At 54.1% G+C, this 18,296-nt stretch overlaps 1 protein-coding gene and 1 pseudogene across 1 annotated transcript; both read right to left on the reverse strand.

Annotated features, from left to right (window-relative positions):
- Window positions 1-427: 427 nt before the first annotated feature.
- On the reverse strand, window positions 428-18,031 carry IFT27 (intraflagellar transport 27). The gene is made up of 7 exons (XM_070407979.1): window positions 17,669-18,031; window positions 10,722-10,801; window positions 10,401-10,460; window positions 9,274-9,333; window positions 7,216-7,333; window positions 6,276-6,385; window positions 428-631 (listed from the first exon to the last, which is right to left on the reverse strand). The coding sequence occupies exons 1-7, from the start codon at window positions 17,700-17,702 to the stop codon at window positions 533-535; spliced, it is 561 nt and encodes a 186-aa protein (XP_070264080.1). The 5' UTR covers window positions 17,703-18,031; the 3' UTR covers window positions 428-532.
- On the reverse strand, window positions 16,571-16,700 carry LOC139007717 (U4 spliceosomal RNA; annotated as a pseudogene).
- Window positions 18,032-18,296: the final 265 nt, after the last annotated feature.

The following is an 18,296-nucleotide window of genomic DNA, read 5'->3' on the forward strand; positions in this document are numbered from 1 at the left end:
GGTGCCCAGGGTTCCCGGCAGCTGGGAAGAGCTGGCCCTTATGGAGGGGAGGCACCCAGGACGGCCGGCAGAGGGCACTGTTCTGTCGGTGACAGTGGCCCCTGTGCAGGATCCCAGGCCTCTGGACAGGGAACAGGCAGCAAAGCCCGTGTGTTAGACCAGGAGGGGGCCAGCCGGCAGCCCCTCAGCCCCCCTGGCAAGTTCCACGCAGAGCATCTCAACTGCAGCAAATTGTAAGCAATCCCAGCACGATGTGGGGCTGCTCTCAGGGGAAGGTGGGACCACCCACCCCCACAGTGCCAGCCCCACAGGAGGCCCGCCAGGCCCCGCCTGGCTCCCAGGCTGCTCTGGAACCAGCAGCCAAGCGCAAAATGGAACCAGGCCCGCCCTGGCCGAGAGCGGAAGGAGCTGCTGCTTGTACATTTTCTCCTTTTATTTGAAGCTGTCACAGCAGGTGAAGTGCCGAGGCAAGTCCGTCTTCTCTCATCTTCCAAGGAGCCGGGCCACCGCTCACGCCCGCAGCACCCAGCCCTCACGCCAGCGCGTGGAAAACCTCCAGCTTCTCCCGGTACAGCTGGTGGAACTGCCGGGCCAGGCACTGGAAGGGGGCTTCGTAGTTTTCCATCTCCTTCTGTGGAGACAGGCGAGGAGGGCCGTGCTGTGTGTGGCATCAGAGCCGGCAGGCACTCTTACTGCATGTCGGTGCCACACACACCTGCCTCATTTCGCCGTCACTCCATCGGGGGAGGCTGCCTTACCACAAGGAAACTGACACAGAGATTAAGTAACTCGCCCGAAGCCACACACTTGTCAGTGGCGGAGCTGGTTTGAACCTAGGTCTGCGTCTACAGAGCCCGGCCGTTCAGCCACTCACTCCATGAGACAGGGAGTTAAAGGACACTTCTTTGGCTTTGACCAAGGCCACAGAGGCCACACAAAATAACAGACAGCAAGGGCTCCACACCCTCAAGGGAAGGCAGACATGGTAGGCCCTCCCACCTCCAGGTCAGGGTTGTGCTGTGGCATTTCCCTCCTGGAGGGCAGGTTCCAAGAGAAAGCCTGAGGCGGGGGCTTAGGCCAGGGAAGAATGAAGGTGTGACAGGCTGGCTATTGTGGTGGCCAAGCCAGGGAGGGCTCAGTGGGACGGCAGCCCTGCTCCTCTGTGCACCTGAGGCCACAGCCGCCCTTCCCTGGACCAGCGGCAGGCCGGCAGGCGGGCGGGCAGGCGGGCCAAGCAGGAGCACCAGCCTGGAGCTGTCTTAACAGGACTCTGCAGGGACCACTTCCAGGAGGGTGGGTCCCAACAGGAACAGCCAGCCAGGAACCGCTAGAACCAGGGACCGCCAGACCCGAGACTGCAGAGGGGGGAGGAGGGAGCCCAGCCTGAAGAGCTCTCACCTGCCAGGAGGAGCTGCAGGTGAGAGCTCCACTGGTGGGGGCAGGGAAGGCCCATCTCTTGAGTGCTCACAGAGCATCTGCTGACACCTGGCAAGTCCTGAGGGGCCACGGGAGGTGGCAGTAGAGACCCCTCGCCCCTCGTTCCCCTCTCTCCCCTTTCCCTGCAGCTGCAGGCTGTGAGCTGAGCTGGGGAGAGCGCAGCGCAGAAGCACAGCAGGTGAGGGGGAGGTGCTGATGTTAGATCAAATCAGGAATTCTGACAGTCACCGAGGACTGGGCATCTTAGTAACTGAAATAATATTTTTGTGATTAACGGTGCCCAAAGGACCTTCTCTCACTCTCTGTGTGCACACACGTATTTAAATTTTTTAAATTAAATTTATTCAAACTAAAAACAAACAACTAGTTCACCCATTTCTCCCGCCTCTACCTCTGGCAACCACCAATCTGTTCTTGATATCTATAAGCTTGTTGGTTTTTTGTTTTGTTTTGTTTTTTACCATTTCACATATTAGACCATATCATATTTGTCTTTCTCTGACTTATTTCACTTAGCGTAATGCTCTCAAGTTTCATCCATGTAGTCGCAAATGGCAGGACTGCCTTCTTTTTTATGGCTGGTTAATATTCCATTGCATATACACTGAGTGGCCAGATTATTATGACCACCTCATCAGTACTTCATTGACACTTCCAAAAATACTGAGTATTGAAAACTTCCTAAGCAAATACTCTCAAGGTTTTATTATTATTATTATTTGCATAACTAATTCACGTCATTGTACTGATGGGGTGGTCATAATAATCTGGCCACTCAGTGTATATGTACCACAGTTTCTTTATCCATTCATCCATTGATGGATACTTAGGTGATTTCCACATCTTGGCTATTGTGAATAATGCTGCAGTGAACACGGGGATGAAGATATCTTTTCAAGTGAGTGTTTTCCTTTTCTTTGAATAAATATCCAGAAGTGGGATTGCTGGATCATATGGCAGTTCTAGTTTTAATTTTTGAGGAAACTCCATATTGCTCGCCATAGTGGCTATACTGTGTGTGCATCTTTTTAAAATTTTTTAAAGAAATAAGCAGGTAGAAGAAGGAACTCACAACTTTCAAGGCAGCAGCTCAGCTAAGAACACATAAGAACCAGTTTTCAAACAATTCCTGGCAGCTGACAAAAGTGCAGCCTCCATAAGAGGCAATGAACTATCCCCAATGAACGGCATAATTTCCAAACCAAAGAATGTTACAGAGTCACCAAGCTCAGGGTTTCACAGACGGCAGCCTGGGCCGGGGTGCAGTGGCCCAGCTGCTTTGTGCTGAGCCCCACTGGCAACTCAGGCTCCCCAGTCTGAGAAGAGCAGCCTGTCTGCCCTGCCAGCTGGGTGACCGAGATGCACCAAGGAACCAGTTCTGGTGGAGAAAGTTACCTGGACTTTCTGGGAACCCCAGTGGAGGAATTAAGCTGCCCAGAGGAGAGACAGAGGCGGCAGAAGTGCAGGGAGAGGGATCAGGAGGTGGCGGTTTGTAGCCGAGGAGCATGCGCACTAAGTTCACGGCTGCTGAGGACAGAGGCCGCACCCTCCCGTTGGACCAGAGAATTAACCGTTACACCTGCTGGGCACCTTTGGTTGTGCAGAGCATAAACTCCGAGGCCACGCTTATGTCATATAGAAAGGCTGGACCCGTATGATACACCATTCACAAACATTAACTCAAAGCGGATTCAAAACCTGAACTTAAGACCTGAAACCATAAAACTCCCAGAAGAAAACATTGGGAAAAAGCTCCCTGACATCGATCTTGGCAATGATTTTATGGGAACGACACCAAAAGGAGACGTTAAAGCAAAAATCAACAAGTAGGACTACATTGAAGTAAAAAGCTCCTGCCAGGCAAGAGAAACGATCGACAAAATGAAAAGGTAACCCACGGAATGGGAGAAAATATTTGCAGACCACACATCTGAGAAGGGGTTAATATCCAAAATATATAACTCGGACAACCCAATAGCAAAAACACAAATCATCTGATAAAACATGGGCAAAAGACCTGAGTAGACATTTTTGCAAAGAAAATATTCAAATGGCCAACCGGCATATGAAAAGGTGCTCCACATCACTAGTCATCAGAGAGTGCGAATCAAAAGCAGCGACTTACCACCTCACGCCTGTTAGAAGGGCTCATCAAAAGGACAAGAAATAACAGTATTGTGGAGGGTGTGGAGAAAAGGGGGCCCTTGTGCGCTGTTGGTGGGATTGCAAATCGGGGCAGTCACTGTGGAAATGAGCATTATGCTAAGTGAAAGATGCCAGAGAAAGACAAAGACCGTATGATCTCACAGGTGTGTGGAATCTAAAAAAACAGACCTCACAGAAACAGAGCGCCGACTGGTGGTTGCCAGTGGCCGCGGGAGTGGGGGGTGGGCGCTATGGGTGCAGGTGGTCAAAGGGTATCCACTTGTAGTTTTAAGATGAGTACGCTTTGCACCGGCCGGTGTGGCTCAGTGGATTGAGCGTTGTCCCAAGCACCAGGAGATCGTGGGTTCTGTTCCCGGTCAGGGCACAGGCCCAGGTTGTGGGCTCCATGCCCAGGAGGGGGCGTGCAGGAGGCAGCCAATTGATGTTTCTCTCATATCTATGTTTCTGTCTCTCTCCCTTCCCCTTCCTCTCTCTCTCTAAAAAATCAATAAAAACATTGAAAAAAAGAAAGTTGAGTAAGTTCTGGGGATGGGATTACAAATAACAAAAGAAAGGCAAGCAAACAGGTAGGCCCCGCCGTGAGGTGTGCCAGACGATGGCGCGGCATTAAGGAAAGAGGAGATGTGCTTGGCGTCCAGACTTGCCTGTGCCTCAGCGTTCAGTTATATTTCCTGTTTAATTACAGCTTTCTTAACCGAGCTGCCCCAGGGGAGACTAGTTAACTCGCACAGTTAATACCAAGTGCTTAACTGCAGCCTCTGCAAGCACAATTTATCCCCACCGTGTCCACAGTGCGGCAACAAACACCGGGCAGAGTTTGAACCCACCGCCCGGCGGCCTCTGGTGTTCACTTTTGAGTTCCATCAAGAGTTCCGGGGAGTATGGGATATTGGGGTGAGGAGGCAGTTTCACAAATGGGAATGTTGGAAGGGGAACACTAAAATGTTGTTGGCTGCGGGCAGTACGGCTCACTGCTTTGCTCCAAGGCGCACTGTGTAAAAACCCGTCTACACAGGAAAAGCTCGCTACTTTGAGCTTCGTTAATTTAGCATTTGTGATGACTGGGCCGGAGGCAAGAGTGGCATTTATGTTTGTACCACCTAAGAATTAAAGGATTTAGCAGGTAATATAGTATAAATAAGATGCCTAGGGAAATATTTACATGTTAGAAAAGCTCCCGTGCACGGAGTGTTTGCTGAGCACCAGACTTGGTCTAAGGCAGTGGTTCTCAACCTTGGCTGCACATTAGAATCACCTGGGAATCTTTTTAAAATCCTGACTTCTGGGCCTCATCCTCCGGAAATTCTGTTTCTTTGTTATGGGGTGGGGCCACAACATTAGTAACAAAGAAACAGCATTTCCGGAGGATGAGGCCCAGAAATCAGGATTTTAAAAAGATTCCCAGGTGATTCTAATGTGCAGCCAAGGTTGAGAACCACTGGTCTAAGTGTTCTATATTCGCCATCTGACTCCATTCTCAGGCCTACTACTCAACGTGGGGCATGGCTTATCATCCCCACCTGACAGGGGAGGAGCCCGAGGCACTGACAGGTTAAGTAACATGCTGAGGACCCACGGCTAGTCCTGCACTCCCCGTGGGAGCTCAGAGCACTTGCCTTTACTCGCTAAGCGCTCCTTAAGGAAGCATGCCTTTGCGGGGGCGGAGGTGGGGTGTTAAAGTTCCCATCCACATGCCACTGAACAGCATCGGTCTGCCAAGTTTTGTAGATGCAACAACAGAAGTGCCCGTGGCTTAAGTACATTTTAAGTAAAAACAACCTCCAGGCTATTTATTCATTAGCCCACTGACTTTTGGAGCCAAAGAATCTGGTCCAGGGGCCACATGGCCGGGGTGAGGTCCATGTTACCATCACTCTGTGCCAGGCCTACCGGTCAGCCCAGCAGCCCCGGCGAGGGGCGCTGCTGGCTCTGACATGGACGTCTCTGGAGAAAAGTGCCACACAAGCACGTCCGATTGATACAACCTGGTCACACGCTTGCACCCAGTCACAGGGAGGCTGGGACCTCAAAACTCCCAACACAGGAAGGGGGTTCACTAGCACCAAACAGCTAAATCCTGAAGTGTGTGTACGGAGGGTGCGGTAACAAATCACTCAGACTGTCCCCCTTCTGAGGGCTCCAGCCGACCCCGTGGCTTGGAGTCAACTGGGGGCTGCAGTAGGTGGGACAGGGAGCACTTATGGGAGCCAGACACTAGGGTCCCAATGCTGACTCTGCCCTCTGCTAGTCACATGACCTTGGACGAGTCACTTCGCCTCAACACGGAAGTAGGAACGGGGGCCGGGGGGCGGGGGGGGGCAGCCCCTGGCGCACGGGGCTGAATGGGAGCTATGAAGTCACGTTCCAGCGGCACGTAGCTCACAAAACTGCGTGCAAACGTCAAGCATCGCTGTAACTGAACACAGTCGTCTTGTATTCTTCACTAATTGAGATACAGCTTTCCCTGGGCTGGCTGGCTAGGCTGCTTTACTGAAATGCACGAGTGACTCTTGCTACACTGAGCAATGACCTTGGGCTGAGAATGTCAACACCAGTTCCTAACTCCACTGCGCACGTGGTGGGGTAACAACTCGATGCATGTGAGGTCATGGGAACACCCGCTTCCAGCAGAAGCCCACTCCCCACCGGCTACCGAGCACGTGGGCACTTACCACGGATGTTTCAAAACATTCCAGGCCTTGGCCCAGCGCCCACTCCTGGGCCTGCGCCGCTTCCACTACTCGTCTGCTGACCAGGTCTGTCTTGTTGCCCACTAACACACCTGCTCAAGAGAAACAACCACAGCATCGAATTTAACTGGCAGCCCGGGAGGCAGCTGGAGGGAAAAGAGCAAGCAGACGGGCTTTAGGGGCGCAAAAGATCGCCCGAGAGGTGCCTGGTTCGAGGTGGTGAGCAAGACAGGGACCCTAAGATGTTGACCCTAAGGCCACAGCAGGGCGGGCTCTGCTTTTCACACACAGCTCCTGCTCCGCCCTTTTCCTAGACTCCTGTGTGTCTGTCTGCATTGTCCCCTTAAGGCTGCAAGTGCCCTGAAGGCGAGGGCCGAGTTTATGCATTTGCGATAAATTCCTAGCTCATGGAGCAAACTTTAAAAATGGTCATTAATACTAATCTAAGGCCTGGGCTCGGAGTCAGGGATTCGGCGGTAATTTAGTTCTGTCCCCAGCTGCATCCGCTGCAGCTAATTTCTGAGCCTGTCTCTGGAGATGGTTTTTCCTGGTCTGTAATGAGGAGGATTTGTTGATCTCACATGAGGATGAAAAATAAATTGATTTAAAGCATTCAGAAGTGACAGCCGGGCCTTCGTGTTTACTTGTGCCCCGCACACAGGAGGCAAGGAGCTCTTCCTGGGCTGGCTTTCCAGAAGCGACACCTCCCCTTCCCATCACAGCCCCTCCCCTTTGCTGCCGGAGTCTCCCCAACCCTGCGTGGTGGGTGGGTGTCATCATGCCTGTTTTACAGACTCGGAGGTGTGTGCCCCCTCAGACTCAAAGCCCAGGGCACCCCTGTCCACCCTCAGCCAGGTCTGCAGTGGCCTGTGCTCCTGAGGGACAGAGGTGCTGCCGGCAAACCCGACGCTGCAGCTCCTACCTGGGAGGGAGGTGCCCGGCACCTGTGACCGCGCCTTCTCCAGCCACTTGCTGCAGTTGAGGAAGGACTGCTCGTTGGTCACGTCGTAGACGAGGCACAGGACGTTGGGACTCTCCCACTGCAAGAGGGACAGGATGAGACATGTCAGGAGCAGTGAGAGTGACTTGTAGGCTGGCTGGAAATCTGGCCCATTTTCTGGGGAGGGACATGTGGATGAAGGGAAGTGACAAACTGTAAAGGGGACGTGAGTCAGACAACTGAGCCACAGAAGAGAACAGTTTGCCCAAAGGAATGAATGGAGGGCTGGGCTCGTGGGTGGCAGGGGAGAGGGGTGGTGGGGAAGGTGCAGCGATGAAGTCCAGGGCGTGAGTTGATGTCAGTGCCAGGCTCCCTGCTGGGCGCTCTGGGCATCACTGTGAAACACCCAACCCTGCTGGGTGGTCTCAGCGTCCCTGCTGAGCAGCTGCAGTGAGAGTGACCGCCTCGCCCAGGTCAGATATGCTTCCAGCGCTAGAGCAGGACTGCAGCTTTCCTCTCCCGGGAGGCGCTTTCGCCTGCCACTGGCCTCAGGGACTCCTTCCCGCTCATCCTGACGGATGGCCCACTGTTGTGCAAGCTGGTGCGCCGGCTGCTCTGCAGGCCCACAGCGCATCCCTTCTTCCGCCAGCCAGTCACCAACGCTGGTTCACTCGTGCCTCCTTCCTCAGGGCTGCCTTTTCAAAACGCTTCTCCTGCAGAGCATCAGCCCTCATCCAACCAGACACCGGCAGCGTCACTGAACCAGGGCTACGCTCTCAGGACGCTCACCTTCTGGGGCTGCTCAGATCCGGGCACCCTGCTGCTGGGCACAGGGCGGTAGGATTGCCCTGCTCAGGCTGTGATGAATGTGATTGTGGCCACACCCTGGTCCCTGGGGACCCCCACCTTGCGCAGGGAAAGCCTGGTTTGTTTCTGGGGTGTTGGAACCTCCCAGGGTGTGAGGGAGAATCCTTTTCCCTCCAGTTTTCCTTGGAAGGTCAGCCCAGAGTCGCTCTGGAGGGCTCACCTCCCTACCCCCAAGGCCTCCAGACGGGGAGCACTAAACCGATGATTCCCTCACACCTTCACTCCACAGACTAACTCAGGAACTCGATTAAGCCCTCTCCCCCATGAGCATGCAGGGGACACCTTCTCCCTCCAGGCCTCAGCCAGGGGCCCAGGGCAGTCCTGGGATCAAGCTGGAGCAGGGAGCCTGGAGTCGGAGTGTGCGCTGCTTCTGGCCCTAACCTCCAGGCATGTCCTCCCTCTGCCGGGGAAGGGCAGCACCCAGCGCCAGGCTGTGCACACAGTAGGTAGGCATGTGGTGAGCATGAACTGATGCGTGAAGCCAGTCCTGTGTGAACTTACCATCATTAGATCGGTTTCACTTAGACAATAACCCCAAAGGGGGCAGGTAACAGTTTCTATTAAAATGTAGCCGTTCTTGGGAAGGCAGCGAGGGCTCTGGGGAGTGTAACCCTTCTAATTAGCTCGCTGGCCCAGATCGGCAGAGCCGCTACCTGGGAAGAAACAGCAGGCTGGACCTGAGAGGATGGCTGGATGTGCATGGGGAGCCCTGGGCAGTGGGGCACGTCCCAGGCGGAGCCCATAGGGCCAGGGTGTGGGCCCGGAAGGTGAGCCTCAGGCTGGGGCCTCTGGGGCACCCCCCCCCGCCCCCCCACCCAGGGGAAGGAATGTGTGCTCCTGTTCTGGGAGGCTGAGGAGGAGGGCTGAGGGGACACCATCAGGAGGCAGAAAAGATCAAAGGAAGGCCCCGGAGTGGGCGGCTCGAGGACTGAGCCACACAGCTCGAGCGCATCTGGGACCCAGCCTCTCAGAGCTGGGGGGACGCACGTGCACGAGCCACCCCTCCTTGTCAGGAGGCCACGGGTCCCAAGGCTGGGAGCAGTGCCCCTTACAGAATTTTGCCACGATCGCTTCTCTCGGCAGCAAGAGTGCAGTGACGTTTCTGGGAGAGGGTTGTAAGGGGGCACCTGGGGCGGGAGGTGGTGTTAGGAAATGAAACCGCAGGATACTTGCCAATTTATCCAGCATTTCCGAAAACAGCTCCTTGCCGGCGGAGTCAAAAATGAAGAGCTCCTAGAATCAGAAAGGCGTGTCCCAAGGGTGTCTACACATGGGCGGGGGTGGGTGGGGAGGGGGCACTGGCTGCAAGCCAGCGGCACTGCCCTCAGCTCAGTGCTGACCTGGCTTCGGGTGAGGTGCACGCACAGGTGCACACACACCCGTAGAGGCTGCACCACCCGCCCTGGGGCAGGGGGACGGCGATGGGAAGAGGAACAGCCTCCAGAACCCGCGAGGCGGCCGGTTTCCCACACACCAGCGCTTTCTGCGCGGCTCACCTTTGCTAACCCCAAGTGCAGAACCACCAGGAACAAGCTGACTCCCCACCTGGCAGAACAGAATGCTAAACAGGCTGACAAGTGCTCTGCCTTCCAAAAGGTCATTGTGCACTTTGTTAACCAAATTGATTTTCAAATCTTAAAACCATTCTTTCTAAAGGAGGTCACTGAGCAGGCCTGGGAAGGCGCGGAAAGTAGGACAGTCTGTCATCCCTGCGATGGCTCAGGTGTGGTTCTGACGAGGACACAGGCTGACCCCTCCTGCCCCCGTCCACACCTCAGCCAGCCTATGGGAGACCCCTCCCCAACGCCTTTGCCCAGAAAGTCCCCCTAAACTCTCCCCTTCAGCTCCCTCGGGCACTGGATACACCTGGCTGGCTTCCGACCCCTGCACACGCTGTCCGAGTATCAGAGCTGTAATCGGAGCTGCACGTCGGTGATCTGTGCACTTCTCACTGTGTCAGGGGCAGTTAACATGGTTTTGGCTCATGGACCTCCTTAAGAATCTGGTGATTCTTAAACCTTCTCCCCAGGGAAGCTCCAACATAGGACCTTGCACTTCACTTTTAGGTGTGGATTCCCATAGAGGGAGGCAGGCTGAGAATCTTGATAGGTAAGTTGTGAGGGCAAGGCCCATATTTCCGTCTTCCTTCCTCCCCCTAGAATGCTTCCCTGGCCCACAGAGCTCTCCCCAAACGCTCAACGAGTCCAGGCCAAGTCCTTGCACCGTCTCTCACCGGGAGGACAACGGGGACCCCGGGGACCCCGGGCACTGAGCTCCCTCGGGTCGAGGGCACCACTCACCACGCTGTCCCCCGTGTCAGGAACTGGCAGCGTCTTCACCACCAAGTCTACCCCGGTTGTCTGCCGAGGAAAACCAAGAACACGTGTGTCAGGGGCCCCACGGGGCGTGTTTCAGGAGGTCACGACAAGCACCGACGCCAGGAGACACCCCCAGCGTGGTGTTTGTGTCCCGCACGCCCTGGTGGTGCAGTCACAGAGGACCAACGAGGCTTGTCCGCTCCCTGCCCTGGAGCGAGCGGTGCGTGGTGACGGTGACCACTGGCTCAGGGTTATCTCCCAGTGCCCGCAGCCTCGGCCCAGCCGACAGCCCCCACGCCTCACCAGGGTGTAGTTCTTCTGGAAGTGGGCTCCGTCGCTGCGGAAGATCTGCGCCAGGGCGGTCTTGCCCACTGCGGGGTCCCCTGTGCGGACAGAGCACAAGAATAGCGTCACTGCCATCCTGACCTGACCGAGGGCTTCCCACTCCAGAGCGCTGGTCCAGAAACCCCAAACTGCACGGAGTTTTCAGGGAAAATGTACTCGATTCTCCTGGGAACTTGCTCTGAGGTCGCTGGCCGGGCCATGGGTCCATGAGACCAATCTCCCAAACCCACGATGGCCAGTCACGTTTCTTCAAGGCTAACCCCTCATCTGAAAGAACTGACCCAGAACTGACACTCTTCCCGGGAACATACCCTATGGGAAAACCTGTCACTTTCAAACTGGAATTTACTTTGAAGTCTTGAACGTAAACAGGTGTGGCCAGGCTCAGGCTGACAGGCTCAGCTGACTAAACCGATCTGAGTTTAGAGCGTCCGGAGTCAGGACCCTGCATCGTTTGTGTGTGTGTGTCTGGGGGGGGGGGTGGAGGGGGCGGGGCTGGGGGAGTTGAGAGTTCCTGCATTTATGAAAAACGAAACGATGCCACCTTGAAGTCCATTTCCAGGTGGTACTGCCCCTCCGCCTGGGTGTGCCCATCTGTGACGGCTGGGGTCGGTCTTCCCAGGGCCAAGTCTGCCTGCAGCAGCAGCTGTCTCCTTCAGGCCCGCCTCACCCAGTGGGTTCATCTCCCCGGCCTGCCTTTGTGGGTCGATAACCCCATAAACTGGTTCCTCAAAACTAAAGGTTTATGTCACAGTCTCAGGCTGAGATCTGGACTTCTCGTAAGAATGTTGGGGGCAAGTTCATCTGGAGTTCCTCCTGTGCCCCCAAGGGTGCTGGCGGCAGGCCGTGCCCTCCCCACCTTCCCACCGATGGCTCTGCCCGGCCTCCTTTGATGCCACGCTGTTTCCATCTGCAACACCTTCTCCACCGTGAGCCTCACACCGATTCTCCACCCCCACCCAGCCCGACAGGATGCCTGTTTTCACTCGCGTCCCTGACTTGCATCCTTGGGTGCAATCTCTTCCCTTTCGCTTCCTATTTTACAGCGGCTTCAATGCATTTCTTGACTTGATTTCCCCATAGCCTTCCGCTCTGTTCACTTTCCTTTCTAACAAACTTTAAATCATCTTTTATTTTTCAATTCCAGTTGGCATACAACATCATATTAGTTTCAGTGACGAGACATATAACTTACCAAGTGATCACCCCGAGAAACCTAGTACCCATCTGGCACCATACAGTTATCTGTTCACGTCTCAGTTTTGACTTTTCTCATCTATAATTTTCTCTGTGAGACAATGACTTGACTATTCATGGCATTTCATTTCATGTTAATTCCTCCGGGTTTGGGTGAGCTATCCAGGTCTTGCTTTCCTATTTGCCACCACATCTTACAAGGAAACCAACACATGTGCGCCTCCCTCCTGAGCCCATTCATACAATCTCAGTCCATGACCCCCTCACCCCTCATCATTACCCTCATTTGACAGATGTAGAGACCGAGGCCCAGAGAAGCTGAGTAATCGCCCTAGGATTCCAACACCGTGTTCTCTGGGCCAGACCCCCTCCCCTCCTTGAGCTCAGGGAGCCTTCTGACCGTTTTGACACGGCCCCCAGGCCCTCATCACTGCAGCCTTCCAGGACACTGGGGCGACCACAGGCTGGAGTCACCGGTACCCCCCCACCCCCCCTCCCCGCGAGCAGAGAGCACATCAATCTCCCTGTGTTCGGACCGCATCCACCCTCCCCACTCCATTTGGGCTTCTGAATCCAGTTGGAAATTGGCTCATCCGCTTGTGAAACTCCCCACAGATTTGTCTGGTTAATTTCATATTTCTTTCTTCCGACTGCCAGTCAGTCACCCACACTCATGGGAAACCTCCTGTGTCGGCTGAGGAGGGATCTGAGCACAGCGAGGAGAAAGGACGGTAAACACGTTTGCAGAGCAACAAGATGACAAGTGCAAATTCAAACAGCACAAGCTGAGAAGCCGAGTGTCTGGGGCGCAGCGAGGAAAGAAAGAGTGAGTGGTTTCATTAGTGGGCAGACTTCCCAGGGGCGAGGCTGAGCCGGGGGTGATGGCAGGGAGGGGCACTCTTGACGGAGGGGGTGACATCTGCAAAGGCACAATGCAGGGGTGACCTCCGAATCGCCAAGCCCAGGGGTCTCTTCTCAGTCCTCAAGCTCCTCGCCCTCTGGCCTGGTGGCCCTGGTGACCCCGCACCGGCCTGGTTCTCCCGCCTCCCAGACGTGGGCACCCCGTGGGTCTGTCCTTGGCCCTCTGCCCCCGACTACTCCGTCCCCTTTACTCGCTACCTTGACTGCCCCTCCTGAGGAATGACGGGCCGTCACTCAATCCCGGCTCATCTACTGCGAGGGTCAGGTTGTGTCCCCGGGCCCAGAGCTGTCTCACTCACCCCATCTCACTGGTTCTGTTCGTGATGTCACCATTCACTGTCACTGCCCCCAGACTCCACCCAGTCACCTCTGACTCTCCTCCTTCCTCCCACACTCAACCCCCCTCTTCATCCCAGCCACACGACCTGGGTTGTCCCTGCTGGCTGCCCCGTTACCCCACACCTGGGCTGGTCGCAGCCCTCACCCACCTATCCAGGCCCTGCCCTGGGATGCTAGGGCCAGGACAATGCAAACTTGGCTCTGCCAAGGAGAGTTCTAGAGAGACGGGAAGGTGGCGGGAGCAGGACTTGCTCCTTGCATCTGCTCGTCGTTTCTCTTAGCAGCAGCCTGGCCATGGCCTTCACCCCAGCAGCACGTTAGCTGCTGCCTCCAGGTTTATTACACCCCCTCAGAGGCACCAGGGGCTCCTTCTCAGAGGTCGCCTCTCAGCTCCCCAGGGTCCTCCGAGCTTCCAGGTCCTTGAGGACCCCCTCTTCCCTGTTCCCCAGGCCTGGGGCGAGGCTCCTGCAGTGACTCTGCTGCCCTGCTGTCCCCTTTCATCAGCCAGGTCAGTGGTTCTCAACCTTCCTAATGCCGCGACACTTTAATACAGTTCCTCATGTTGTGGTGACCCCCAACCATAAAATTATTTTCGTTGCTACTTCATAGCTGTAATTTTGCTACTGTTATGAATCGTCATGTAAATATCTGATATGCAGGATGTATTTTCATTGTTACAAATTGAACATAATTAAAGCATAGTGATGAATCACAAAAACAATATGTAGTTATATATGTGTTTTCTGATGGTCTTAGGTGACCCCTGTGAAAGGGTCATTCGACCCCCAAAGGGGTCTCGACCCACAGGTTGAGAACCGATGATCTAGGTCCTCCATGATGGATTAATGTCCCCATGACACCCTCACACTGGGGCACCTAGAGCAGGTCTGCGCCTGCCTGGACCCTGACCCCAGTAGCACTGAGGTGCCAGGATGGTCTGAAATAGACTGGGTCGTGTCCCGGCTGGTGGGCAGTGGGTCCCAGTGATCGGTGCCATGGATGGCCTCCCACGCTGGTGCCTGACTCCCTGCAGCACCACCGAGTGGGCAGCCTCCTCAGAGGTCTGCTCCTGCTCCGTGGGGTTCTGCTTCAGGCTTCTGGCAACCCCGCCTCTCTCCTGGTTCTGTGTCATCTCAGTTTTCCTCTTGTTTTTTTCAGGTCTTCAACACCTGCTGAACCAATTCTCTGTTGAAATGCCTAATGTAGTTTCTGTTTTCTTGACTGGTCTTGCCTGAAAACACTTCCCAACTGGCCCTCTCTCCTCCCTGCTCCAACCCACCCCGAGCTCGGCATCAGCAGATGGACCTTCATCACATAACCTTTCATCCTGCTGCTCTCACACGAAGCCCGCCAAGGACTCCTCCCCCTACTCCTCCTCTCCCGTCAACCCCTGCCCCCTTCCAACTCGCCCTCTAACTATCCCTTTCACAAAGCCTTGGCTCTGGGCTCCTATTCTCTCTCTGTGTGTAAATGCAGTAACTAATATATATGTTTCTTTTTTAAATGCAGTAACATTGTTAATAACATTATGTAAGTTTCAGGTGTACCTTATAATTCGGTATCTGTATATTAGTACTTGTTCTCTTGATCTTTGAAAATCCCTCGAATACAACCTTCCAGGTCTCCCCAATCCAAGTCCAAATCCTGCCCATTCTCTGCCAGGCCAAGCTCAGTGTCCTCCCTGCACAGCCTCCGGTCATCTCTCCCGCCTTTGTCTGTGTCTGTGTGGCTAATGTGCTCACTGCAGCCAGCATGAGACCCGATGTCAGAACAGCGGGCCAGTGAGGCACTGTTATCATCCCTACCCCCTCCAGCTCCATCATTACCAGCTGTGTGTCTGTGGGTCAGTAATCTCTCTGGGCCTCAGTTGTACCATCTGCAAAATGGGGATAATAGAACCTATTTCACAGGATTGTTATGAGGATTTAATGAGTTCATATGTACAGTGCCTGATGTATGTTGAATAACAGTTAAGCGATTTTTTAAGTAAATGACATGGAGGTAAATGTCAAGTGCTGTTTGCCCTCCTGAGCTGAGCCAGCACAACAGCAGCTGTGCCTTGAGGCATTTCTCTGGTGTCTGGCGCTCAGAGGGCATTCCGTTCTGTGTGCTGCACGGCAAGTTATCATGTACATATCAGCGCTTCCTGGAGTGCAGGGGCTGGCCTGACTCATCCTTGTATTCCCACCACGCCTTGCATGGTGACTTACATGTAGTAGGTGCTCAATAAAAATCTGTTGAATGAATAAGCACTTGAATTGTGAGAGTAAAAAGGCAGATTAACTCAATTGGAACAGTAGGCCTGTGGGGGTAAAGGGAAAGGAAAACTGAGAGGGAGCATGTGTCGGGTGGGGTGGTGTGGAGCTGATTCGCTGCACTGAGGTCTCTGGTCCCGGGAAACTTCCAAGAGGAGATACCCTGAAGGCTCTGAAAGGGGGCTGCAGATTGAGAGCTGGGTTGGAGTTTAGGAATCACTCAGGCAGTGGTTGAAATTAGGTGAAACAGTACCTGAGGGAAGGGGGTGTAAAGAAGGGTAAAGCTAGAATCTAGACTTGAAGAAAGTACAGTGTGGGGCTAAGAACAAGCCCTGGAAATCAGTCACCTGGGACTAGCTCCCAGCTCGGCCACATCCAGCTGTGTGACCCACGGCAAGTGTCTTAACTTCTCTGGGCCTCGGCTGCCCCATCTGTAAACGACGATGAGACAATACTGACCCCATAGAGTTGGGTGAGGACTGAGAAGAGGGCGGTGAGATCTAGCACAATGCTGGCATATGGAAAGTGCTCGGTAAGTTAGCTCCCTAGAGCAGCGGTTCTCAACCTGTGGGTCGCGACCCCTTTGGCGGTCGAACAACCCTTTCACAGGGGTCCCCTAAGACCATCCTGCATATCAGATATTTACATTACGATTCATAACAGTAGCAACATTACAGTTATGAAGTAGCAACGGAAATCATTTTATGGTTGGGTCACAACATGAGGAACCGTATTTAAAGGGCCAGAAGGTTGAGAACCACTGCCCTAGTGGAACTTGAAAAAAGGAAAAAAAAAAGTCAGAGAGAGAAGCCCATTTAAAAAAATATATCTAACTTCAGTAAATAAAAACATTCCCACCTTATCCATGAGGAAACTGAGGCTCAGAGAAGTGCTTTGTCCAAGCGGACTCAGCCAATGGAGGCACAGCCAGAATTATTTTTGTTGCTCAATACTGCCTCCCCTGGCGCTCTGGAAACCTTAGCCCTCTCTTGAGAACCATTAATTTCTTTAGCTTCAGTGTGATTTGAGTTACTGCTGTCGTCATCTTTGTGTGTGACTCTTATTTCCAAATTAGAAAAGTCGTCAAAGATATCATCTATTTCAGGATGCGAGAAATGAATCAAAGAAAATAAAAAAGAACCTCTTTTCCTCTTTTTATTTTTCCTAGCAATAATCGCGCCTCAGATAAACCTCAATGGTTACGATACTGCCACTGTACAAAGCTTATTTTTCCTCTTTATTATTTCTCACTGCTACTGTCCTGAGCTGCTCCAGGAACCCTGGAAAGGTCACAGGTTTCAAGAGGAACATGGGTTAAGAGTATTGGAGTTGGGCAGATCTGGGTGTTGAAATCCTACCTATGACCCCCCCCCCGCTTCACTAGGGGTGACCTTGCCTCTTAGTGCCTCAGTAAGGTCAGAACAATCCGGCCTCTACCCCAGGGTGCCACTGTGAGGATGAAACGAAACACATGTGCCTGGCAGGCAGGAAGGACTCAGTAAAGTACATGTGTGTTCTGTGGTCCCAGGGCTATAATCCTGGCAAATGTTTTTCTAAATGTCCAGCCTGATACAAAGAGAGCACCACGAATGGGAACGCCACATATTCGTTCATGCCACCAATATTCACTGAGGACCTACCGGGCTCCAGGTGTTGTTCGGGGTGCTTGGGATGCACCAGTCAACACAACAAATATGCTTGCCTTTGGGGGATTCAACACTTATGTCCCCCTGAGTGTGGGGCGGCACAGTAACTTTAAAAACAACACACATGCGCTTTTTGCAAACTCTGGTCAACTGTAAGCTACTGTGTCTAATCCCTGTTATCAGAGGGGGCGGGGTGAGGAAAAGATCCCATGAGAAATGACTACCAAAGTCAATGATGCCTAACTTTGGGGTTCAGCACGTGGGCTAGTTGGTGTGCTTAGCCTGATGTTTAAGGGATCTTTGCCACCTCAGTAGAGCTCAACCTGGTGACGGTGGTCTAGGAGTATGACAGGGGGGCGGAAGTCAGCCCGAGGTGCCATGTGCTCAGGAAGAGGATTCTTCCAGGCTAATAGAATTTACACCATCAGCAACTGCATGAGCTCGCCTCTGGGAGAGAGAAAGGGAAAGAGGGTGGGCAACTTACTGAACAAAAGCTCTCGGTAACTTACGGGGTCTCTGGACTCCGGACACTGTAAATGTCACTCACCTGCCAGAATGCATTTGGCTGCCAGCTTCACCATGGTAACCAACCACCTCCACGGGCCAGACCGGGGAAGAGTGGAGACTAGAGGCGTTGGGGCCTGTGGCCGCGGTGGGGACGGGAAAGCTGGGACCCGGACCCTCTGGGCTGCACAGGGAGGGGCGGCTACCGGCGCTGGGGTTGGGGCGGCGGCGCACGGGAGCTCCAGAGGGGACCCACTCAAGGCCTCAGTAGGCCGCCTGGAAGGTGCCAGCGAGGTGGCACGGCTCCCATACCCGGCCCGGCCCCCGCCAGATGGGGACCATCAGGAAGACTGACCCCACAACCCTGGGACTCAAGCACCGCGCCGGACGCGCTGGCCGGGCAACCGCCGGCCCCGCCCCCTCCGCTTTCTCGTTGGCCCTCGATTGGCTGCCACCAAAATCTCCCACCCGAAGGTTTCGGAGACCAGTGGGAGGAGGAGGCGGGACTAAGATCTTTCTTGCAAGACGATTCGTAGTAGTGTCTGCTCTTCAAGCTAATACCGCTTGACTAATGGTTGTAGGAGATGTCAATCATTTCCACCTCCCACCTCTCCGCGCTGCCGGAAAGTTCTTGGAAAAGCAGCTCCCACGTCTTGTAGCGGGAGCTGTGA

The sequence above is a fragment of the Myotis yumanensis genome, unplaced genomic scaffold, assembly GCF_028538775.1.
Source record: "Myotis yumanensis isolate MYYU_CA2020_CCGP unplaced genomic scaffold, mMyoYum1.0.hap1 SCAF_3, whole genome shotgun sequence".
Classification (NCBI taxonomy): Eukaryota; Metazoa; Chordata; class Mammalia; order Chiroptera; family Vespertilionidae; genus Myotis; species Myotis yumanensis.

Coding starts and splice junctions, on each gene's coding strand:
- IFT27 (XM_070407979.1), bottom strand. CDS start 17,702: ATGGTGAAGCTGGCAGCCAAATGCATTCTGGCAG. Junction 10,802..17,668: donor AGCCAAATGCATTCTGGCAG/GTGAGTGACATT, acceptor CTGTCCGCACAG/GGGACCCCGCAGTGGGCAAG. Junction 632..6,275: donor AATGTTTTGAAACATCCGTG/GTAAGTGCCCAC, acceptor CTGTCTCCACAG/AAGGAGATGGAAAACTACGA.